Source organism: Salvelinus alpinus, chromosome 12 (genome assembly GCF_045679555.1).
Source record: "Salvelinus alpinus chromosome 12, SLU_Salpinus.1, whole genome shotgun sequence".
NCBI lineage: Eukaryota > Metazoa > Chordata > Actinopteri > Salmoniformes > Salmonidae > Salvelinus > Salvelinus alpinus.
The window spans coordinates 36,880,086-36,905,293 of record NC_092097.1 but is presented as its reverse complement, the minus strand read 5'-3'; the positions used below and the strand labels follow the sequence as shown (position 1 = coordinate 36,905,293).

General features: G+C 40.4%; 2 protein-coding genes and 1 long non-coding RNA gene across 4 annotated transcripts; 1 reads left to right on the top strand and 2 right to left on the bottom strand.

The window, feature by feature from the left end:
* Positions 1 to 3,600: 3,600 nt before the first annotated feature.
* LOC139535243 (uncharacterized) lies at positions 3,601 to 5,065 on the top strand. Its single transcript, XR_011667092.1, has 2 exons — positions 3,601 to 4,150; positions 4,590 to 5,065. It is a non-coding gene; the product is annotated as an uncharacterized lncRNA (long non-coding RNA).
* Positions 5,066 to 6,267: 1,202 nt separating this feature from the next.
* LOC139536033 (green-sensitive opsin-4-like) lies at positions 6,268 to 12,120 on the bottom strand. Of its 2 annotated transcripts, XM_071336136.1 has the most exons (6): positions 12,104 to 12,120; positions 9,186 to 9,550; positions 8,525 to 8,693; positions 7,195 to 7,360; positions 6,826 to 7,065; positions 6,268 to 6,649 (listed from the first exon to the last, which is right to left on the bottom strand). In XM_071336136.1, exons 2-6 carry the CDS (start codon positions 9,544 to 9,546, stop codon positions 6,548 to 6,550), a joined length of 1,038 nt encoding a protein of 345 aa, XP_071192237.1. In that variant the 5' UTR covers positions 9,547 to 9,550; positions 12,104 to 12,120; the 3' UTR covers positions 6,268 to 6,547. The 2 variants fall into 2 exon arrangements, with proteins under 2 accessions (XP_071192237.1, XP_071192236.1); XM_071336135.1 differs by lacking the exon at positions 12,104 to 12,120 and having other exon boundaries at positions 9,186 to 9,611.
* Positions 12,121 to 19,631: 7,511 nt separating this feature from the next.
* Positions 19,632 to 23,639, bottom strand: LOC139536030 (green-sensitive opsin-like). The gene is made up of 5 exons (XM_071336132.1): positions 23,219 to 23,639; positions 22,649 to 22,817; positions 21,516 to 21,681; positions 21,091 to 21,330; positions 19,632 to 20,652 (listed from the first exon to the last, which is right to left on the bottom strand). Exons 1-5 carry the CDS (start codon positions 23,580 to 23,582, stop codon positions 20,548 to 20,550), a joined length of 1,044 nt encoding a protein of 347 aa, XP_071192233.1. The 5' UTR covers positions 23,583 to 23,639; the 3' UTR covers positions 19,632 to 20,547.
* Between the last annotated feature and the right edge of the window lie 1,569 nt (positions 23,640 to 25,208).

Genomic DNA, 25,208 nt, shown 5'->3' with positions numbered 1-25,208 from the left:
TGGCTGTGAACCTTTTGCCTATGCTAGGGTGTCCTGGCAGGGAGTTTTATACCCTTTTGGGGCCCTATGTCATTGGCTAAAATTGGCTGAATTAGCTTAGGCGGGGTTGTTACGAACTAATTCGTTAATTGATCTTATCCTCAGATATTAGGGAAGGGTTTATAACACGTAATCACTGTGGATTTTGTCTAACTCATCAGGGAATAAAGATTATCACACTGACCTTGTTTAAACATTTGTTTTTAATGTAAAACATGTTTTATTATTGTTTGTTTTTTATTACTATACCTCTGCAGGATAATGTAGCTAGGTATGGATAGGTAGTGTATAGCTTCTGCTTGCACCCAGTTACCGCGTAAGCGTTTTTCAGGATGCGTATGTTCGAACAGTGTAAAAAATATTATATAATGTGATATTATTATAATTCTTTTTTGGGACTAAATGACTAAAACCAGACATCGAGTATGTAGTAAAAATATTGTTTAAAAAAAATAATATCATCTTTGAGAACTAGCAATCACCAAAATAAAAACCAGACAGTCAGAGAGACATGAAAATTCCCAAAACAATGAATGTATCAGTATTGATTTTGTTGTTATGTTTGAGCAAAAGAACACAGGATTAGCCATGGCAAAATGCATAGAAATGCAGGAAATTAGCTTTAAAATGGAAACATTTTCTCTCAGCTCCATCCAGAATTTACAGGAAATTGGCTTGCATTTTCAAAAATGTTTATACTACGCCAAGATGTGGGCCTAATAAATATTTGAAAAAATCCAGCTGTACCAATGGGCTGACAGTGCCTATTGCCACGCCCCTTGCTACGTCCCATGGCACACCCACCACCTAAGCCCTTTTTTTCCAGAAAAAGAGAGACATTTATAAGCATCTGGCGACCCCATTGTCTTAGGTTAGATAGCACAACAACTGTCTGCAATGATCTGGCTGAAATGGCTCCTGGCAACTGTCAGAAGCAGAGTATGTGAGCAGAGTTGAGCTGTTGGAAATCCCACTCAACGCTCACGGAGCGGTGCTTGTGCACCGCTCCAGAGCTCCTGGTTCTTTCCAACCGCTCCGCTAAAAACCACTCCTCACTCACAGGAAAAAAAACTGCCACTCCGAATTCGATCCATTAATTAAAATCAACAAAATCACACCCATCTATTTTTGTGTCTAACTGGACCCACCATTTGGTTTTGAAGTATTGAAACCAAACCATATGATTTGAATGGGAGCCTACAAATAAATAAATTGTGAAGCATTTGTGAGTGCAACACACTGGGATGGCAGGAACATGAACTACCCAGCATTTAAACAACATTTTGTTGTATTAAATCATTATAGTTTATAAATTGTGCATATAGGCTGTGACTTACTTAGATTTAAATATGAAACAAAAAATGCCTTATTAGGCTCAGTCGCCAGTGCCTTTTAATTCACTATTAGAAACACAAGTTTGGACAGAGTCTGTGGCTTCAGGCTCATACGATGGTGTCTGGAGATGAGGCAAGCAGCGTAGAATTCCCTTTCTGCACATGCAGAGCCACTGGGGATGCAAAACACCCTTTGGGCCACTCTTGCCAGGCTGGTTATGGATGCGGAGTGGTTTTTAAAAGATTTGGCAAAATAACCCAATCAAAACCAAAAACTCCTTGAAAGAGGTAATTTGTCAGGCCTATTGGTCCAAAATCAATGATAACCTATTGTATAGAAAATAGAACGAAAATGAACGAAACTTTTAAGAGATCTGATTTTTAGTTTATAATTACTTTGCTAAAATGACACACTTCGCAAGCTAACCACCTCCTTCCTTTCTGTTAGCAAGTGCATATAGTACACCATCATGCTTTCGGGATAAATGTATTTTCAGATTTCACAATGATTCTTTAGTTGTGGACATTGCAAAGGATGCAATTTTGAATCCAGTGAAAGAAAGAAATCAACTGCCAAAGGTTGCAAGTTTGAATCTAACAATAAGAAGTTGTTTTTGAGATTTTTGTTTAAAGCCTATCCCAAAACTTAACCCATACCTTAACCATCACAGTTAATGCCTAACCTTAAGATTTAGAGTTAATGGCTAAACCTTAAACATTTGGAGTTAATGCCTAGACTTTGAACAGAAATTCAATGGTTCATTGGATCAGTCTAAAACTTTGCACATACACTGCTGCCATCTAGTGGCCAAAATCTCAATTCCACCTGGGCTGGAAAAATACATTGTGCCTCTGCGTACACATAACGGACAAACTGAAATGGTCCACCCACACAGACAGTGTGGTGAAGAAGGCGCAACAGGGCTTCTTCAACCTCAGGAGGCTGAAGAAATGTGGCTTGTCACCTAAAACACTCACAAACTTTTACAGATGCACAATCGAGAGCATCCTGTCGGGCTGTATCACTGCAACTGCACCGCCCTCAACCGCAAGGCTATCCAGAGGGTAGTGCGGTCTGCACAACGCATCACCAGGGGCAAACTACCTTCCCTCCAGGACACCTACAGCACCCAATGTCACAGGAAGGCCAAAAAGATCATCAAGGACAACAACCAACCGAGCCACTGCTTGTTCACCCCGATATCATCCGGTAGGCGAGGTCAGTACAGGTGCATCAAAGCTGGGACCGAGAGACTGAAAAACAGCTTCTATCTCAAGGCCATCAGATCACTAACATAGAGAGGCTGCTGCCAACATAGACTCAAATCACCGTTCACTTTAATAAATGGACTTAAAAGGTATCACTAGTCACTGTAAATAACAGCACTTTAATAATGTTTACAAATCCTACATTACTCATCTCATATGTATATTTATTTTTTTACCTTACCTTTATTTAACTAGGCAAGTCAGTTAAGAACAAATTCTTATTTTCAATTACGGCCTAGGAACAGTAGATGAACTGCCTTGTTCAGGGGCAAAACAACAACTTTCAAACTTGTCAGCTCAGGGATTTGTTCTTGCAACCTTTCAGTTACAAGTTCAACGCTCTAACCACTAGGCTACCTGCCGCCCGAATATAATGCTCTATACCATCTACTGTATCTTGCCTATGCTGCACGGCCATCGCACATCCATATATTTGTATGTACATATTCTTATTCATCCTTTACATTTGTGTGTATAAGGTAGTTGTGAATTTGTTAGATTACTTGTTAGATATTACTGCATTGTTGGAACTAGAAGCACAAGCATTTCGCTACACTTGCATTAACATCTGCTAACCATGCATATGTGACCAATAAAATTTGATTTGATTTGATACAGGCAATTTGATTTGGGTATGTCATTTTAGGCGAAGATTGAAAAAAGGGGCGGATCCTTTAGAGGTTTTTAAGCATCTGCCTCTGATTCCAAAGATTGCAAGTTCAAGTCCAGCGATAGAATGTTTTTTTGGCATTTAAAAAAAAAACTATCCCAAACCTTCACTCTTACCTTAATAACCATTAGGATTTAATGCTTAACCTTAAGATTTTGGAGATAATGTGTAAACTTAACCTAAAAAATTCAGAATTTATGCCTAAACGTAACCTTAAATACTTCGACATTTGACATTTGCAACAATTTCGAAGTTTGACAGAAATGGATGAACATCTAATTCTGACTTGAGACTGCGAGCTAATTGACAAGTGCATGCTGGGCCAAGCATGCCCTGAGCTCCTGATGTGAAGTGAGCTCTACTGGAGCTGCACTGGAGCGAAATTGGAGAGGGTGAGAATGCCCGGCGCTGCAGCCTTTGGGAAACTCGCTCTGCGCTCCAGTCAAATTAGGCACGCTTCTCGCTCCAGCTCCGCTCATATACTCTGTTCGGAAGACTATGCTGGCGACCTTTGATCCCGTCCGGAACATGATGTCAGGTCTAGAGTGTTTTAAGCTCCAGAGCCCCTATGCAAAATGTGACGGTCACTTTCAGTAGCCTTAAACTACTGAATGTTTTTGGACTTTGTAGAAACACAAGTCATGGAAACGTTGAGAGAGATATCACTGCACATGGATACTACACTGGATTTTGGCGACACAGCAGAAGTTAAGTTTATTCCGGGTCGATACTGAACAATATATATAGTCTCTGGGGCCTCGCAGATCATCTGAAAATTATGAGCATTTTTTCCCAAACACACATCCGTACGGTGTGCCACAAGTGCTTGAAGCTAAAGGTAGGCTATAGTATGCAATATCTAGTGCTTCTGTGATTCTTGGAGAATATAGGCTTGTAAATAACTAATGATCTTAATACAACTGTGAAAAAATGTATTCGTAAACAAACGTATAACTACAAAATGTGGTTAAAATTATTATGATGATCTCATGGACTGTGAGTACTCACACTCATAGCCCAACATTTCTCCAGCCCCATCCCTCATTTGTATAGCAAATCGGTGCAGGACATCATTCTGGCTGAAAAAAGCACTGAACTAATTCAGGATTGCGGCATTAAAGCAATCATCTCAAACTCATTAACTGTCATTCTTTACATCCATAGCAATGACTTTGAGGTTGCATTACTCCAGCTGCCATTTTGCTGAAACTCAAACTCCATATTCTGACTTTAAATTGATTATTTGTTATCCTTATGTTTTGTTTTGACTATTTCAGGTGGAGAGATGGACAAAGTTGGATCCACAAGAAAGGTTTTGCAGACCATGAAGGAACCATGAAGATATTCACATCCAGGAAAATGCATTTTATTCCTTTTATCTGATAAGAATGGAACTCTCCTGATATTCTATAGCATACTCATTATTAGGCATGTTATTCTTTTACACCCTCTTTTTCTGTTCTAAAGAGCTGTTACACTTTTAAAGCTAAACATACATGTTTAAGGCTGATGACACAATGAACAGTAAGTCAATACCAAAGTGTGTCTGTCTTATTTGTGTTGCTACATAAGCCCTTCCATTACTCATAAAACACCACTGCTACATGACTAGCTACTCTCTGGTCAGAAAACTGTTTTAACAGTAAATCTGATTTAACACAAGGACATTTACATGAGGCCAATATTTGATTGTTGTACTTTCCACCATTTGTTCACAAAGTCTGCTTGTGACAATAAAAAGATTAGCAATTGAGTATGTTTTTGTTTTGGTCACTTTAAGGTCAAACTAGTTGAACTATCTCCTTAAGCTGTTTACAAGTCACCATATACGTCAAGGTGTAGGCCTTTATTTCATTATTTGAAATGGCTAATGAGTGTCTGAAAATCTCAAAGAGGCTAATGAGTGTATATGCTGTGATTTCTTACATGACTTTTAAGTTATTTCTAACAAAAGGTTGTCCATGCAGAAATAAACATTGTGAACTCAATTGATGAGGTTAAGCTTGCCTTGTGTAATCACATGGGATATTTTTACATCTGCTCTGCAAGCCTATGTGTCTAGATTACACTAATCTTGCATAAATAGTGGAACAGGATAGGGATAATACTGTGCCACTAAAGGACTATAGCCTTTATTTTGGACTGGCACACTAGAACTACGGCAAGGTAGTAATAGAATGGTTTTTAAAGTGATAGCTCAGCTCCATGAGTTATAGTGTGATAAATGTGTAGATCTCTATAACCAAGGTAATGGGAATGTAGTTAAAGGGGCAATTCACTGCATTTTAACCTCAAATCCATCAGACCTGAGTTCAAATACTATTTACTGTATTTTAATTAGTATCAAATACATTTCGAAACAAGTATTTGACAAAGTTTCTTTGAAAATACAAATAGTTTAGTATTGGAATGTATTTGAAAATATTTTAAATAATTGCTTAAATAACATTAGCAAGTTCAAAATGAGTTCAGCCTGGATCAACAGTGGGTCAGCATGGATCTCCGAAGGAAAGACCTCAGCAACAGTGGGTGGAATTGAAATCATGAAGCGTGAATGTTTGGTACACTAAGTGTATATTGACTAGATACTCTAACAATGAAAATACATGTATTTTAAAAAGCAAGGCAGTTGGGAGGCAAGATGAGGTGGGATCATTCTAAACAATGAGAAAGCAGATATGCGTGTGAACTAGTTAACACAGCCACAAAGTCAAAATTGGCTAGCCTATATTAGGAATGTGTACAATATGCAACATTAGTGCTAATGATCTGGACTAGAAATCAGTAAACAAATGTAAATGACACACAAAAAGTAGTAGTTTCATGCATGTATTTATCTAGTACTAGATTTATTTATAAAATACTGTATACACAGGAAATGATGACAACAAAATAATTGCTGGACTCACCATAAGATAAAAATACAATCTCATGATCCATCAAGACAAACATTAGAGCTGTTCTGCAAGTCTGAGGCTCATCCATTTGTTACCACCTATAAGAGGCAAATCAGCTGTTTCTTTTGGATGAGTATAAAATGTATGTCAAGTCTATTCTCAACTACATTAAGTGGCACAGTCTGTGAGCGTAGAGAGAACAACAGAGCCCAATCATTACATGTCAGTACAGTTTAATGTCCATTTGGTGAAAGAAGTGTGTCTTCAAAAGCAGTCAATGTAGAGCATCAGACAAGGGTAGAAATTAGAGGGCAGGAAGTGCAGCATGAGGGAAGTCTCTATGCAGGGCCCACAGAAGACACTTCTGTCTTGCTTGTTGACACAGAAGTCTCATCCTCAGGGGCTGCTATGCCTACAGCAGCCAGCATGCAGTTACGGAACTGTACAGAGAGAGTGAGACCACAATGTCAGAGATGGAAGAGTCAAGATGCTAGAGTACTAGCACAGACAGTAGAAATTACTTTTATGATATAAGTAGGCTTATGTTGTTGGTGACCTGTGACCAACCTATTTGATGAACACTAAAAAGGAAAGACCAAAATCCCATGGTACCAACCTGTTTGTTCATCAGCACATAGATGACTGGGTTGAAGATGGCTGAGCTCTTTGAGAAGAAGGCTGGGACAGCCATGAACTGGGCAGTGAACGCAGCTCCTTTGTTGAAGAAGATCCAAGCAGCAACAGAGGCATAGGGGGTCCAGGCAATCAGAAAACCCATAACCATCAGGAGGCACATACGTGTCACTTCCTTCTCAGCTTTCTGGGTGGATGCTGAGTCCTGCTGGGAAGCTGCCGCCTGAAAATGAAGAGAAGCAAGATAAATGCTTGTGTGACTTATTAGAAATCATATCCTTAGCACAAGAATCCAAATGCTACGACTTTGTGAGTCTGCTAGTTACATTTTCTGTGTCTAAGAACAACATACCGCCTTGACTGTGAGGACAAGGCTTCCATAAGTGAAGGCAATGATGAAGACTGGAACCATGAAGTGGCAGACAAACATGTATATGACATATGAGTCATTGTTGTAGCCTGGACTCAGAGTATAGTAGTCAGGTCCACATGAACACTGCATGCCCTCAGGGATGTATCTATGAGGGAAAGTCAGTTGATGAGACCGTTTTAGATTATACATTATTAGAAGATCATCAGTGTTAACCTTGACTAACAACCAAAATCTCTACAGAAAATATTTTGGTATGTCGACAAAACAAAATACACGAGACAAGGTGGGATCTTTTTGTGTCTGTAAAATTAATTATACGAAGAAATGCCGGTGGAAAAGCTTTTACAAGCAAATATTTATATAATAACCATCAAAGTAAACTTGGAGTCACGCAATGACATGTTGTGTGGTCCCCTCCACTATGACTCATCGCTAAAGCATGCACTTTATTAGGTTACAGATTCAATAAATGATGATGAACTTCAGAGGGTGGTGAAAGCGCAAAGTGATGAGCGTGATGCTTCTTTCCAATAAATAGCAAAGGTCTTATTCTGGTGACATGATAATTGGTGCTTAGGCTGCCGTTTGACAAATAATAATAATCTCATCATTTAGGCTATATGTGTGCTCTAGCCAACTGCGTGCCAATACCACTCATTATATGACACAACATTTGTTGTGAGAAAACCATCAGTAGAGTTGAAAATGCGATGGAAACCCATTTAACTTGTATTTTTTATTTGGCAAACATGGAATTTAACCGCAAAAGGTATTTTATGTGAACTTCGTCATCCCGCGAACCTTTTATCTACAACAAGTCAATTTGATAGAAATACATCATTGGTGGGAAAATGTGTGTATTGTTTTAATACAGATTTTAGAATATTCGCATGGAAATCTGTCGCCAATTGGATGGAAACCTAGCTAATGTCACTAAAATGCAACAACACAAAAAAGCCAATTTTTTTTGCTAGAGAATACCATGATTGACCAAATGCATTATATGTGTGATGCATTGTATGTAACCTATTATTGTCTTTACATCATTGTTTGATCTCATCTCATAGACATTACACCTAAATTTATAATGAGTGTGTAATTGATGTGATTAAAAGATCAGACAATTATATGAATTGCAACTTGCAACATAAGGGGATGGTTTCTCTTAAGCCTTCTACTGGATTAGAAAGTGTGGTCAATAAAGAGTCTCTATTGAAATAGCTTTTTAGTCCAGGACTAAGCTTAATCTGTATCAGAGAAATGTAGTATCTTTGTGTTTTACTTTTATATCATATGACATGCACTGTACCTGGACCAGCCTACCAGTGGGGGAACAGCGCAAGTGGCAGCCATCACCCAGGTGAATGCAACACCAGCACCAGCATGGGCGACACTGAACTTGAAGCTGCCCATGGGCTTGCAGACCACAATGTATCTCTCAATTGCCAGCACCACCAGAGACCACAGAGCCACCTGACCTTGAATTGAGAATAGGAAAGGGAAGAGATTTGTTTTTGCTTGTCCTGCATTTGTTAGGTAAAAGAGGTTGGAGCATGGAGATGCAAACAACAGAGAAGGGGATCTAATTGCTGCATAATATGGACTGTAACTTAATGGATCTTACGATACAACGTTATTTCTAAATGACCAGACTATTATTTCATTAAATCTAAATTATTTAATCTTGATTGAGACTATCCAAGTATATTTGACAAAAATCTAAATGCATACCCAATCCGTGAACTTTATTGAAACTACTTCTTCACATGTTAAACAATGAAGTCAAGAAAACTCTTTTGCTGTGAACACTATTTAACTAATGTACCATATGGGGAGAAGAATGGACAGCAGGAGAGTGAGCCTTTATGCTCTCGCCAACTTCATTGCTGTCATTGTAATGCCAATTCAATAAGAAACAGACTGGCATCCATGCTAGCCAAAGACAACAACCTGCACAAAAGATTTCTCACCTCCAAGTGTAGCCATGAATCCCTCAATAGCACAGCCCAATGGTCCCCAGATGAAGTAACCATTGACAGCAGATGTGATGGTGATGGTGAATCCAAAGAGGACCATGATCAATCCAGCCAGAGCCAAGTTGACCAGAATGAAGTTCAGAGGTTGCTGGAGCTTCTTGTTTGTGGCTGTGACGTACAAGGTCAGACCATTGATTGGGAATCCAAAGCAGATCAGGAAGAACATGTAGACAGCAAGCAGATAGAATTGCCATGGATCCGCCAAGTAGTACTGAGGGTATAGAAAAGGACTCCTTACAAGCCCAGTCCTGTTGGATATGGGGATGTAGAAGTTGTTGCCCTCAGTGCCGTTCATTTTGAGTAAATGGACGGGTGGTAAGGTGAAGAAAAAGTTGATTAATTTGGTCAACCCTGTCAACCCTGTCTCCTTGGATGCAGCAGCTCTCTTATGCAAATGTTGTCTTGAGATTGATTTTATACAGTTTTGTGGAGGCTGCTTTCAGGGGATTTAAAATCTGTTAATTAGATTAGTCTGGGATTATGCGAATCAAAGTCTTATAGTTTACTAACCTCTGATTCCAGAGGATTTGGATATTTATTCATAGGCCTTTGAAGTGTCTATGATAATACAAGTTGTAGAGACATTTCCCAGGTTGGTATAACAAGAACAGAAAGGCTGTATATGCACCCAATTATTCCCTTTATTTTATTGATTTGTTTGTTTATTTGTTTGTCTGTTTTTGCACTCAGCACCCCTAAAACACAATAATTTCAAAACATTTAAATCACACTAAAATGTCAATTTACCTCAAAGGTCAATGTATAGACTTGTAGTTGAGTAAGAGATTGCACATTTTAATTTATAAACCCAATTATACATCTTATAAATAACTTCAGTCAAATATGTCCACAAAAACACTACTAAAATTCAAATATGAAGTGAAAATATACAGCAACTAAGATTGCCTGGAGGCTGGGTCCTTTATGCTGTGGTTTGTTGAGCTGATAAATGTATATACAGTAGCCTATAAAAGCATTCACAACGTACAGTATGCAGCAAAAGTGGGCATAGCTCTTTGGTGTTCTCAAATAAAATCTATACGTTATACTGTTATTCAATTCTGCCACATTGTGAGATGGGGGTCATATTATGTTCACTTGATAATATATAATAATATATTACCATTAATATATAATACAAAATAATATATACCATTTAGTACACCATTTTATCCAAAGCAACTTACAGTAGTGTGCAGACCTGGGTTCAAATACATGCATATTGTATGTCAAGTACATAAACTCAGCAAAAAAAGAAACGTCCTCTCACAGTTAACTGTGTTTATTTTCAGCAAACTTAACATGTGTAAATATTTATATGAACCTAACAAGATTCAACAACTGAGACATGAACTGAACATGTTCCACAGACATGTGACCAACAAAAATGGAATAATGTGTCCCTGAACAAAGGGGGGTCAAAATAAAAAGTAACAGTTAGTATCTGGTGTGGCCACCGGCTGCATTAAGTACTGCAGTGCATCTCCTCCTCATGGACAGCACCAGATTTGGGCATTTCTGGGGGGAATGGCCCTAGCCCGCACCCTCCGATCCAACAGGTCCCAGGCGTGCTCAATGGGATTGAGATCCGGGCTCTTCGCTGGCCATGGCAGAACACTGACATTCCTGTTTTGCAGGACATCACACACAGAACGAGCAGTATGGCTGGTGGCATTGTCATGCTGGAGGGTCATGTCAGGATGAGCCTGCAGGAAGGGTACCACATGAGGGAGGAGGATGTCTTCCCTGTAACGCACAGCGTTGAGATTGCCTGCAATGGCAAAAGCTCAGTCCGATGATGCTGTGACACACCGCCCCAGACCATGATGAACCCTCCACCTCCAAATCGATCCCGCTCCATAGTACAGGCCTCGGTATAATGCTCATTCTTTCGACGATAAATGAGAATCCGACCCATCACCCCTGGTGAGACAAAACCGCGACTCGTCAGTGAAGAGCACTTTTTGCCAGTACTGTCTGCTCCAGCGACGGTGGGTTTGTGCCCATAGGCGACGTTGTTGCCGGTGATGCCTGGTGAGGACCTGCCTTACAACAGGCCTACAAGCCCTCAGTCCAGCCTCTCTCAGCCTATTGCGGACAGTCTGAGCACTGATGGAGGGATTGTGCGTTCCTGGTGTAACTCGGGCAATTGTTGTTGTCATCCTGTACCTGTCCCGCAGGTGTGATGTTCGGCTGTATCGGTCCTGTGCAGGTGTTGTTACACGTGATCTGCCACTGCGAGGACGATCAGCTGTCCATCCTGTCTCCCTGTAGCGCTGTCTTAGGCGTCTCACAGTACGGACATTGCAATCTATTGCCCTGGCTACATCTGCAGTCCTCATGCCTCCTTGCAGCATGCCTAAGGCACATACACGCAGATGAGCAGGGACCCTGGGCATCTTTCTTTTGGTGTTTTTACAGAGTCAATAGAAAGGCCTCTTTAGTGTCCTAAGTTTTCATAACTGTGACCTTAATTGCCTACCATCTGTAAGCTGTTAGTGTCTTAACGACCGTTCTACAGGTGCATGTTCATTAATTGTTTATCGTTCATTGAACAAGCATCGGAAACAGTGTTCAAACCCTTAACAATGAAGATCTGTGAAGTTATTTGGATTTTTACTAATTATCTTTGAAAGACAGGGTCCCGAAAAAGGAACGTTTCTTTTTTTGCTGAATTCATTTTCTGTGTATTTAAGTATTTTCAAATACACTGGCCAAAGTTTCTGAATGTCTACCAAATACTTCCAATGGTAATTGAAACAATTTTTAAATATTGTTTTTCAAAGACATTTAAAATATCCATTAAATATTCTGCTATAGAAATACATTAAAGAAATCCATAAACTAGTATGTTGGAGCCCCCTTGTTGTCCTAGGCTCATCTTAATTTGAATGCAAGGCAAACTGGGTGTGGGCTTCTAGGGGTAAAGCATTAGTATTTGAAAGTACACTTTTCAATGTGTTTGACTATTTTCAACTCCACAGCCAAAAACAACTACAGTCATGACTGAAATTATTGGCACCTGTGAAAAAAAAAAAAAAAAGTTCATGATGCCATTGATGATGCCATTGACCTTAATTAACAAGGGCCCCAGGACCAGTGGAAGCAAAATATCTCCATAACATCAAAGATTCACCACCATATTTCATAGTAGGTAGTTCTTTGCATCCTTTTTTCGATGTCAAACCCACCACTGGTGTGTGTTGCCAAAGAGCTCTATTTTGATGTCTTCTGACCATAGCACCAGTTCCAATCCAAGTGCCAATGCTGTTCAGCAAACTTCAGTAGATTACATTTGTTGTATGACATGAAAATAGTGCTCTTTCGCCATGCATAACATTGGTGGGTTTGGCATCGAACGAAGGATGCAAAGAACACCATGCCTACTGTAAAATATGGTGGTGGATCTTTGATGCGGTGTGGCATATCACATCAAGGTCACCACTTGTAGTGCTAAGCGATATTTTAAGTATCACTAATATGTCTGAATTCAGACATAGTTTAGCAAGAAACTGATACAATTCAATATTGTATGAATAGCTTTCATGCCTACCAATATTGACTCGTATGAGTTTCTTGCTAACGTGTGTCTATGAATATTAAAGGTTATGTATCTATCTTGTAGTTGTGTGTTGCCTACCAACCTTGTTGGTTATGTATCTGTAATGTACTGTGTTGAAGCCTCAGGGGTGAGGGGTCAACTTGCAATTGAGTGTCTCAAGGACAAATAAACATTATTGAATAGAATTTAGCTTGAACGTGAGTTGAACAGAAACTGACCCCATTTCAGGTCAGTGAAAGGAAAAGCTACCTAAAAGTCAACAGTAAAATCTAGTAAAAGACTTAACTGACATAGCTTTTTTCCATTTAGTGACACACTAGCCACGTGTGACTTGTCACAATCAAGTGCAAATCAGAATATTTTCTTAACTGACTTTCTTGTGATAAATAAAGGTAAATATATGAATACAATCAAATGCTGTCTGTGAGTTACCAGCTGCTACACATCTGCACGTCTAAACATATTACTTGATTAGAAAAGCATTATTACACATGATTAGCTGTTTACAGCCAGGCGCCACTCGTAACAGCTAATTAAGACTTTCCTGCTACTCCATGAACATTTGGTGGTGGTGCAAATGGTTTTCATCATGTATGTTGTAGACACAATCCATCTCTATAGGAATAAAGTGTTGACTATGAACATACCATGCCATTGGAGGGCAGTATGAATTTAAGTTACACACTAAGAGATCCAGGTTAATAATACCAGCCAGTACATCTTACAGTATTGGTTCAAGCTGTCACGTTCGCTGTCTTCAAACTCCCTATCATAAATGAGCCAAGGCGCAGCGTGCATGTAATTCCACATCTTTAATCGAAGTGAAACCTTTTCACAAAAAAAACAGGTAAACAGAATCAGAACGTGACGCAACCAAGGCGCACACAAACACTCACAGAAAATAAACAATTACCCACACAGGTGGGAAAAAGGCTGCCTAAGTATGATTCCCAATCAGAGACAACGATAGACTAATTGCAGTCGCTGTAGTCATAATATACAGGAGAACGATCGCCTTACGGTGAGGATAGCTGTGCTGCAAGCCCAGCTTCAGACGCAATCATTAGGCAAGGGTAATTTCAGTGTAGGAAAGGATGAAACAGCGTCTGTGTCACCAGTAAGTACAGATAGTAGTATAAATCCCCTCGCACAGTCCCCGCAGCCGGACAACTTTCTCATGGCTTCTGGAGGGAAATGCTGTAGGAATGCTCAACCGGTGTCGCTCATTCAGCCGACAGAAACTTTCAACCGGGTTTCCCCATTAAGCAGCGAGTCGGAGTCTGAGGCCGAGCCTTCTCTTGTCTCTACTCCTCCCGTTACGAGGTCTGAGACGCAGAAGCTTCCCACCATTAGCTCTGACAAATTGAAAACCCTAGTCATTGGCGACTCCATTACCCGCAGTATTAGACTTAAAACGAATCATCCAGCGATCATACACTGTTTACCAGGGGGCAGGGCTACCGACGTTAAGGCTAATCTGAAGATGGTGCTGGCTAAAGCTAAAACTGGCGAGTGTAGAGAGTATAGAGATATTGTTATCCACGTCGGCACCAACGATGTTAGGATGAAACAGTCAGAGGTCACCAAGCGCAACATAGCTTCAGCGTGTAAATCAGCTAGAAAGATGTGTCGGCATCGAGTAATTGTCTCTGGCCGCCGCCCAGTTAAGGGGAGTGATGAGCTCTACAGCAGAGTCTCACAACTCAATCGCTGGTTGAAAACTGTTTTCTACCCCTCCCAAAAGATAGAATTTGTAGATAATTGGCCCTCTTTCTGGGACTCACCCACAAACAGGACCAAGCCTGGCCTGCTGAGGAGTGACGGACTCCATCCTAGCTGGAGGGGTACTCTCATCTTATCTACCAACATAGACAGGGCTCTAACTCCTCTAGCTCCACAATGAAATAGGGTGCAGGCCAGGCAGCAGGCTGTTAGCCAGCCTGCCAGCTTAGTGGAGTCTGCCACTAGCATAGTCAGTGTAGTCAGCTCAGCTATCCCCATTGAGACTGTGTCTGTGCCTCGACCTAGGTTGGGCAAAACTAAACATGGCAGTGTTCGCCTTAGCAATCTCACTAGGATAAAGACCTCCTCCATTCCTGCCATTATTGAAAGAGATCGTGATACCTCACATCTCAAAATAGGACTACTTAATGTTAGATCCCTCACTTCAAAGGCAGTTATAGTCAATGAACTAATCACTTATCATAATCTTGATGTGATTGGCCTGACTGAAACATGGCTTAAGCCTGATGAATTTACTGTGTTAAATGAGGCCTCACCTCCTGGTTACACTAGTGACCATATCCCCCGTGCATCCCGCAAAGTACACTGCATAAGGATGGGAGAATATGTGGCCAGGAACATCAAAAACCATAAATCATAATGGATTACAATGCCACAACAGGAGGGGTGGACAATTTAGACAAACTGGGGACTGGTTACAGCAGCAAAAGAAGAACCCTAAGCTGGCCACTTGTGATATTCTTCAACATGTTGGACATCTCGGTGTACAACGCGTTTGCCATCTGGATGGCGTTGAACCCAGATTGGAACAGAGGGAAGGTCCAGAGGAGACAGCTCTTTCTTGAAGAGCTGGGCAAGGCATTGGTAAGACCTCAAATCCAGAGGAAGCAACATATCCCAAGGACACCATCTTCTGCAGCCATCGTGAGGAGGATTCAGGAGGAGGATGCTGGTGCCCCATCCGCCCGACCCACAGAACCAACAACACCTGAAGTAAGTGTGATGTTGCATGTGTTTGTGTCTGACTCTCCTACCCTGGCCTGCTGTAACTATATATGTGAGTGAGTGAGTGAGTGAGTGAGTGAGTGAGTGAGTGAGTGAGTGAGTGAGTGAGTGAGTGAGTGAGTGAGTGAGTGAGTGAGATGTTAGCAAAATTCCTGAACTAAGTGTTTTCATCATTTTAGATTGCAGCTGGTAGCAACAAGAAGCGCTGCGATGTGTGTGGACCCAAATAGGACAGGAAGACACAGTACACAAGTGCAAGAAATACATTTGCAACACACACACACACACACAGTAAACTCTGTCCTTCATGTGGTGTGCAGACCGGCCTTAATTTGTGTTCAATGGGGCTCGTTTATCGTGTCCATAAAATACTGTACGTAACATTTGTCCTTCCAATTTGCTCAGTTCAAAGAAAATAAATATCTATAGTAATTAAAATCTTGTTTCATTTATATTTGTTCAAGATAAACATGATTTATTCCACCCATCTCTTGATTACAATTTTTTTTATTTTATTAACAGCGATTTTATTGATAAATGTGATCGAGCAGAGGTAAATGGCAAATATTAACCGTGTATGCTGTCTATATCGCTTGCAATTGATATAAGTCAACATCTAAGTATTAAGAATTTTTACTTAAATTGTTATGGCTGTATTGTTTTAAAAACCCAATAATGTTGTGGGTCCATCAGACCTGCGAACATTGGGTGAATAACAAAAACATGAACACCACACAAGGGTTAAAAAACAAATGGAAGTATGGTTGTTTAAAGCCCCAATCTTTTTTTTATATCTCCTTGATTTAGCACAGACACTTCAAAACCATATGTTTTATGATACATTTTTGGGTTATTAGGTTGTTGTTACCATTTTACCATGTTCTTTCTCAGTTCATACCTGGTCATTTTACTATTTTGTGCATTTGAACTACAAATATTTTCTTGTTGAGTGCACGAACCACCAAACAATCAAAAACAAGAATTCAATGACACAGACACTTTTTGTACATGCATTAATTTATCTAGAATTAAATTTTCAGTATTTATAAAATATTTAAAGCAAATTTTGACATACGGGCGGCCAACAAAGTCATTTCTAGCCTCACATAATACAAATGAAGTCTCAATCCCTCAAGACAGAACCATCAGAGTAGTTCACTATGGGCCGATTGAGACTTAGTAAATGTACATCTTTCCTACGCAATTCTCATAAGTTGGTATTCCGATTTACCTTATGCAGGTGCATAACAGGCTTTGCAAGTGTAGTTCCCTTCCGAGCACTGAATACATTTAATTAAACCGCTGAAAACCCTCCCACTTGCTGGTCAACAGATTTTCTTATGGACTGTTCATTCAACATGGTTATCATAAGCCATCCCTTTAAATACAGTTTACATTTAATTATAATTTTTGTCGACAGATACATCAAGACCACGGGTTCAGAATATAGGGCTAACGGAAGAAAGCCATCTAAATAGTGTATATGCATATTCGTCTCTGTTTCAGCGCCAACTGGTAGATAAAAAATATTCTGATGATGTAGATAATTTAAAAGCACCTCCTCCCAGCTGCCCACTGCACTGAGGCTAGGAAACTGTCCACCCCCGAAAAAATCTACGATAATCAATAATTTCAATAAGCATTTCTCTACGGCTGGCCATGCTTTCCACCTGGCTACCCCAACCCCGGCCAACAGCTCAGCACCCCCTGCAGCACCTCCCCCCCACTTCTCCTTCACCCAAATCCAAAGAGCTGATGTTCTGAAAGAGCTGAAAAATCTGGATCCCTACAAATCAGCTGGGCAAGACAATCTGGAACCTCTCTTTGTAAAATTATCTGCTGAAATTGTTGAAAACCCCTATTAGTAGCCTGTTCAACCTCTCTTTAGTATCATCTGAGATCCCCAATGATTAGAAAGCTGTCGCGGTCATCACCCTCTTCAAAGGGGGAGACACTCTAGACCCAAACTGTTATAGACCTATATCCATCCTGCCCTGCCTTACTAATTTCTTCGAAAGCCAATTTAACAAACAGATCACCAACCATTTAGAATCCGACCGTACCTTCTCCACTAAGCAATCTGGTTTCCGAGCTGGTCATGGGTGTACCTCAGCCACGCTCAAGGTCCAAAACGATATCATAACCGCCATCGATAAAAGACAGTACTGTGCAGCCGTCTTCATCGACCTGGCCAAGGCTTTCGACTCTGTCAATCACCGCATTCTTATCGGCAGACTCAATATCCTTGGTTTCTCAAATGACTGCCTCGCCTGGTTCACCAACTACTTCTCAGATAGAGTTCAGTGTGTCAAATCGGAGGGCCTGTTGTCCGGACCTCTGGCAGTCTCTATGGGGGTGCCACAAGGTTCAATTCTCGGGCTGACTCTTTACATAAATATTCAGACCCTTTGCTATGAGACTTGAAATTGAGCTCAGGTGCATCCTGTTTCCATTGATCATCCTTGAGATGTTTCTACAACTTGATTGGAGTCCACCTGTGGTAAATTCAATTGATTGTAAATTATTTGGAAAGGCACACACCTGTCTATATGAGGTCCCACATAGAGTTCCTCTGTGGAGATGTGAGAAACTTCCAGAAGGACAAACATCTCTGCAGCACTCCACCAATCAGACCTTTACGATAGAGTGGCCAGACGGAAGCCACTCCTCAGTAAAAGGCATATGACAGCCCACTTGGACTCTCAGACCATGAGAAAAAATATTCTCTGGTCTGATGAAACAAAGATTGAACTCTTTGGGCTGAATGCCAAGCGTCAAGTCTGGAGAAAACCTGGCACCATCCCTACGGTGAAGCATGGTGGTGGCAGCATCATGCTATGGGGATGTTTTTCAGCGGCAGGGATTGGGAGACTAGTCAGGATCGAGGCAAAGCTGAACGGATTAAAGTACAGAGAGATCCTTAATGAAAACCTGCTCCAGTGTGCTCAGGACCTCAGACTGGGGTGAAGGTTCAACTTCCAACAGGACAATGAACATCTCTGGAGAGTCCTGAAAATAGCTGTGCAGTAACACTCCCATCCAACCTGCGCTTGAGAGGATCTGCAGAGAAGAAATCCCCAAATACAGGTGTGCCAATCTTGTAGCATCATACCCAAGAAGACTCGAGGCTATAATCACTGCCAAAGGTGCTTCAACAAAGCACTGAGTAAAGGGTCTGAATACTTATGTAAATGTGGTATTTCATTTTTTTAAATATAAATTAGCAAACATTTCTAGAAACCTGTTTTTGCTTTGTCATTATGGGGTATTGTGTGTAGATTTCTGAGGGGGGGGAAACGATTTGATCAATTTTAGAATAACGCTGTAACCTAACAAAATGTGGAGAAAGTCAAGGGGTCTGAATACTTTCCGAATGCACTGTATGTCTTACCACCAAGTTAAAAAAACAATTGTTGAGCAACCCCTGAGAGGAGTATTAAAAAAGGGGACGCTTCTTGGCTGAGGTGTACCTTCTTATACACAGTTACAGCGTGGTGCTTAGACGTGTTTTGTATCTTAATATGGCCTTTCCGTGTATACATTAACTTATTGAGCAAATCCATGGTGACATTATAGGTTAAACACAGAGCTTAGTGTCACTGTCAGCACAATCAATCACCGATATCTGACACCAACAGTGACTGTCAGGCACATAAGAGCAGCTTAGAAATAGGAAATAGATTGCAGAGAGGATTCAGAGTCCCAAAAGACAACAGAAGACTCTGTGCATGGCCCAGAGAAGACAGTCCTGTCTTGCTTGTTGACACAGATTAATCCCCCTTATCACCCATTGAGTTCTTGCCATAGTCAGGGTGTATGAAACTGTAGAGAAAATATAAGGATCAAAAGCCAGGGAATAGATACAGAATTGTACAGACCTGACCATTAAGAGGAATTAGTACTATATCAAACACTTTTTTGGTAGCACCTTGCACCTTGTGTATAAATAATAATATTTTTGGTAGCACCTAACGTGTGACCAACTGTGAAGAAACATGAATTGTCATTGAGGAATAATTATATTTTTGTACATAGTCCAGTCAAAAACATTCAATGACACAAATCTTTTCATGCATGCATTTATTAATCTAGAATAACATTTTCATAAGAAGTATTTATAAAATGTATTCAGCAAATGATAATATACAAGTGGCCAACAAAAGCCACACGTATGTAGCCTCACATTGTACCAATTAAATCTCTATCCTTCATCGTCAAAGTATGAAAGTAGTTCAGTATGTCATTCCAAGCTCAACCATTCACAATAGGTATCTTTCCACCTCAGCTATGATTTGGTATGTATGTCACCCTCTTAACATAAATGACAGTCAATATACCAAGTGCAGATTTTTGAAAGAGTAGAGACGCCTTGATGTGTGCAGTGTAATTACATTTATATTTTAGTAATTAGGCAGACGCTCTTCTCCAGAGCGACTTACTGTACAGGAGGAATTAGAGTTAAATGCGTCGCTCAATCAAGGGCACACCGACATATTTTTCACCTAGTTGGCTAAGGGATTCGGACAAGTGACTTGTCGGGTACTCGCTCAACGCTCTTAACTGCTATGCTACCTGCCCCCACCAATAATTGGCAAGAATCCACTTTGTGTCACAGTAGCATGACTTGCCTTTTAGTAGTATTGCAGTTCATTAATGCAGGTGTTGCTCAGAGAGGAATTGTTTGTCTCACTTTGAAGAGTGCCCAAAGCTACGGAGCTAAAACAAACCTTCAAGTGGTTCGTCATGAAAACTCTTGAGGATTTACTTGCTGAAAAAAATGAAAAATCACAACTTGAATGTTCTCCTGTGCTTCGGTGGTCTAAGGAAATGCAACATATATTGCACAATAAAAATGGGCTATGTTAGATTATGCAATGTTTTGTGTTTTGAGGACTGCACTGTAAGAGGGCATCTTTTGTTTAGAAAATCAATCTACCTAATTGAAAATATGCCAGTCCATGTAAAAAATGTAATCCTTTGAAGTTGTTATGCAGGGCCCACAGAGGACACTTCTGTCTTGCTTGCTGACACAGAGGTCTCATCATCAGCTCCTGAACTAATTCCTACAGCAGCCAACATGCAGCTACGGAACTGTAGAGAGAGAAGGATAATTAGAGAAATAGATTGTTAGCATTTTTCACTTTGCCCAACATGAAGCATTGTTTATTGATGCAGAAAAGAGAGAGCCCAAAATACACTGTATACAAAACATTAAAGACACCTGCTCTTTCCATGGCATAGACTGTCCAGGTGAAAGCTATGATCCCTTCTTGATGTCACTAGTTAAATCTACTTCCATCAATGTAGTCGAAGGATTTTTAAGCCTTGAGACATTTGATACATGGATTGTGTGGGTGCCATTTACAGGGTGAATGGGCAAGTTAATATATTTAAATTTCTTTGAACAGGTTATGGTAGTAGGCGCACCGGTTTGTGACAAGAACTGCAACGCTGCTGGGGTTTTCACACTCAACATTTTCACGTGTGTGGGGGGGGGGATGTTTGGTATAGTCAGTGTTTGTTACCAACCTGTTTGTTCATCAGCACATAGATGACTGGGTTGAAGATGGCTGAGCTCTTTGAGAAGAAGGCTGGAATAGCCATGGCTGTGGCTGTAAAGGCAGCTCCTTTGTTGAAGAAAATCCAGGCAGCAAAGCTGGCATAGGGGGTCCAGGCAATCAGGAAACCACAAACCATCAGGATGCACATACGTGTCACTTCCTTCTCAGCTTTCTGGGTAGATGCTGAGTCCTGCTGGGAAGCTGCAGCCTGAAAACAAACAAGGGAAAACACATGAAGTCAGATAATCAGGTAATTGTTTGATAAAAAGTATGGGCAGTATATCTCAACTACATTCAACCACCGAATATCGAGTGATTAATTTGTTGTGTTTAGGAAAAAGAGATAGACAAACTGTCTGTCTGTCAGCAGTGTACTAGCATTAACCGTCATACCGCCTTGACTGTGAGGACAAGGCTTCCATACGTGAAGAAGATGGTGACGACAGGAACACAGAAGTGGCAGGTGAACATGTAGATCACATATGATTCATTGTTGAAGCCTTCAGCCAAGGTGTAGTAATCAGGTCCACATGAGCACTGCATACCCTCAGGAATATATCTATGTGGGAAAGTCAATAAATGACCCTGTTTTAAAATATTTTACTTTAAAATGTATAAAAGGTTATCACAGTTATTCATTTGATGAAGTATTTTAATTGTAAACTCCCATCTGAAAGACCATTACTGTAAATACTATACTTGTCAAATGTATTAATCAGATCATTGACTTAGATGCTGTATAACTATACTTATGCAGTATAATCCAATCAGATTGTTTTTGCCCTTTCTCAGAGCCAAATCCAATCCTGAAGGGCAGAATGTTGAGAGGCTATTGTCAGCATCCTAAAAAATCAAACTCACTACTAAAAACATTACTTCCACCTCAAAGGGTGATCTCACCAGATCAGATCACAATCTTTCCCAAAACATTCCTGGCCACTATGATTGGATCTTGGAGAACCAGAAACGATTTTAAATGCAGATGTAAATATAATTCATTATTTCAAATAGAGTTTTCACCTTATTTGAAAGAAGAAGTGGTCAGTTTACTGTGCCAGTTAAGTTTTATGAATAACATTGTAACAACAACGAGAGAACTGAGAGGCAAAGACTGACAAGAGCTACTGTACAGTACTGTAGTAGAGAACTAAACAAGCGCTCCCATTTTATTGAAATGGGGGAAGGGTGGCAGATTGCCTGCAGATTGCTTGCCTGCCCTCTCTACAGTGTACATACAGTACCAAACCAATATCAATCATTTACTTCTCATCCAGTTATGCATTAACTAATCAGACTGGGTATTTAACACAGTTTGTAATTTATCTATCCATTGTGGGTGAATCTTAACTTCCACTTATCTCAAATATTCACTTAGTCTCCCATTGAAATCACCGCACGACAAAGTGAAACTTAAGTGGAAGTTGCGATTCCAGAACCAGCAACTGCCATTTGTGGTGAGCAAGATGAGATACCCCCTTCAATGTAAAGCTCTGTGAGACCTCTTATTAATCAAAGTTTTGAGTTACCTAGACCAACCAACCAATGGGGGGGCAGCACAGGCCATTGCCATGACCCAGGTGAATGCACATCCGGCACCAGCGTGGGTGGTAGTGAACGTGAAGCTGCCCATGGGCTTGCAGACCACAATGTATCTCTCAATGGCCAACACCACCAGAGACCACAGAGCAACCTGACCTAGAATGAGACAAGGAAAGTGAGTAATTATGACTTGTTTTTCATTTGGTTGCTTAGACTTCTTCCAGCATCTCCATCAATGTGTGTATCTCAAACAATTAATATTTTTAGACCAGGATTGGTTGCTTATATCAGTCGGTTTGTTCAGAAATAAATTGTTGATCTAAATATAGCAACAAAATAACTAGAAATTGACCTAGTTTGGCTATTACACAAATACGCTTTTATCCAGTGAGACCAGGTGAGACAACCACATATCACAGTCATAGAATGTACATTTTCCCTTAATCCATTAGTTATGAGGAAAGTCTGTGCTAGTAAGAAAATACAAATTTGTCTTATGTGTGTTTGTGTGGGTGGGGGGGGGGGGGGGGTGTGTATGTGACTAGATGTTCTCTTACCTCCAAGTGTAGCCATGAAACCCTCAATGGCACAGCCCATAGGTCCAAAGACGAAGTAGCCATTGACAGCAGATGTAATGGTGATGGTGAATCCAAACATTACCATGATCATTCCAGCTGCAGCCAAGTTGACCAGAATGAAGTTGAGGGGTTGCTGGAGCTTCTTGTTTGTCGCTGTGACATACAAGGTCAGACCGTTGATGGGGAATCCAAAACAGATCAGGAAAAACATGTAGACAGCAAGCAGATAGAATTGCCATGGATCTGCCAAGTAGTACTGAGGGTATTCAAAGGGACTTCTTACAAGTCCAGTCCTGTTGGACATGGGGATGTAGAAGTTGTTTCCTTCAGTGCCGTTCTGCATCTTTAACCAGGGAGTGGTTGAGATGAAAAGTGGAGAATCTGCTCCAGCTGCAGTCTAGTGTCTTCTGGCTCCTTTATTATCTGGGATGCTCTGGGTATGTTTATATACCCTTCTAAGCAGCCTCATCAGGGATCAACTGGTGATCAAGGAGAATACCACGTGGAGGGGGGAGGCAGGGGGTGGGGGCACGTGGGGAGACGGGCGGGGGGATTTGAATGAGAGTGATTGGATAATTGGTCTTGTCATAATCACCTAGATCAAGGGTAAGCAACCCTGGTCCTGGAGTGCCGCTGGCATTTCATGCTATTGATTTATCTGACATGGAAGACCAGGTGTTTTCAATTTAGGCAATCACTGAACTGATCAATTTGGTAAGTATGGGTTCTAGTTTGGGTCCTGTTCTATATATAGAAACCAGTTTTATTCACACAGCATGACAGACAGAGCTGATGCAGTCACTCTGTCACTACCATAACACGCAGCCTCCTACTGAGAATGAATGTGTGTGTGTGTGTGTGTGTGTGTGTGTGTGTGTGTGTGTGTGTGTGTGTGTGTGTGTGTGTGTGTGTGTGTGTGTGTGTGTGTGTGTGTGTGTGTGTGTGTGTGTGTGTGTGTGTGTGTGTGTGTGTGTGTGTGTGTGTGGCCAGTCATTCGGGGTTTTAATGAGAGAGATCTGGTAATTGGTCTGCTCAGAATCACCTAGATGATCTTATTGCAAAACATATACAGTACCAGTTAAAAGTTTGGACACACCTTCTCATTCAAGGTTTTTTTATTCATTATTTTCTACATTGTAGAATATTAGTGAAGACATCAAAACTATGAAATAACACTTTTGGAATCATGTATTCACCAAAAAAGTGTTGAACAAATCAAAATATATTTTAGATTTTAGATTCTTCAAAGGCTTCAAGGGCTTTCTTCTGTATCCCACCCCTACACAACTGGCTCAAATACACTTTTAGCAAGGCACACCTGTCAATTGAAAAATATTCCAAGTGACTACCTCATGAAGCTGGTTGAGAGAATGCCAAGAGTGTGCAAAGCTGTCATCAAGGCAAAGGGTGGCGACTTTGAAGAATCTAAAATCTAAAATATATTTTCATTTGTTTTTGGTTACTACATGATTCCATATGTGTTATTTCATAGTTTTGATGTCTTCACTATTATTATACAATGTAGGAAATAGTCAAAATAAAGAAAAACCCTTGAATGAGTAGGTGTGTCCAAACGTTTGACTGGTACTGCATATTTGGTATCCAGTTTCAAATTTGGGAGGGGGTTTAACATTTAGGGATTGAGGGCTGTCGCCAAAAATATAATGTTGAGAGGGAAATAGTGCTGTTTGTTTTAACCTAAAATGAAGTTAACCACATGTCACCATCTGCAGTAAAAAGGCAAATATACGTAATTTGAGTAAGATTCCATAGGATACTGTTACAGGATCAGCACTTTTCAAAAGAGAAATAGGGCATAATGATTTATCTCAATCAGCCAGGCAGTTAGCAGAACAGGTTTATATGATTTGGATTTAGATTCAGTTAGCCAATTTTTTTGACAACTACCTAACTACTTTTTCTAGTAGGCTTAAATTGAAGATTTGGCAAATAGGAGTGGCAATATCGT

Coding starts and splice junctions, on each gene's coding strand:
- LOC139536033 (XM_071336136.1), bottom strand. CDS start 9,546: ATGAACGGCACTGAGGGCAACAACTTCTACATCCCCATATCCAACAGG. Junction 8,694..9,185: donor ATTCATGGCTACACTTGGAG/GTGAGAAATCTT, acceptor TCTCAATTCAAG/GTCAGGTGGCTCTGTGGTCT. Junction 6,650..6,825: donor ATGTGCTGATGAACAAACAG/GTTGGTACCATG, acceptor CTCTCTGTACAG/TTCCGTAACTGCATGCTGGC.
- LOC139536030 (XM_071336132.1), bottom strand. CDS start 23,582: ATGCAGAACGGCACTGAAGGAAACAACTTCTACATCCCCATGTCCAAC. Junction 22,818..23,218: donor TTTCATGGCTACACTTGGAG/GTAAGAGAACAT, acceptor GTCTCATTCTAG/GTCAGGTTGCTCTGTGGTCT. Junction 20,653..21,090: donor ATGTGCTGATGAACAAACAG/GTTGGTAACAAA, acceptor CTCTCTCTACAG/TTCCGTAGCTGCATGTTGGC.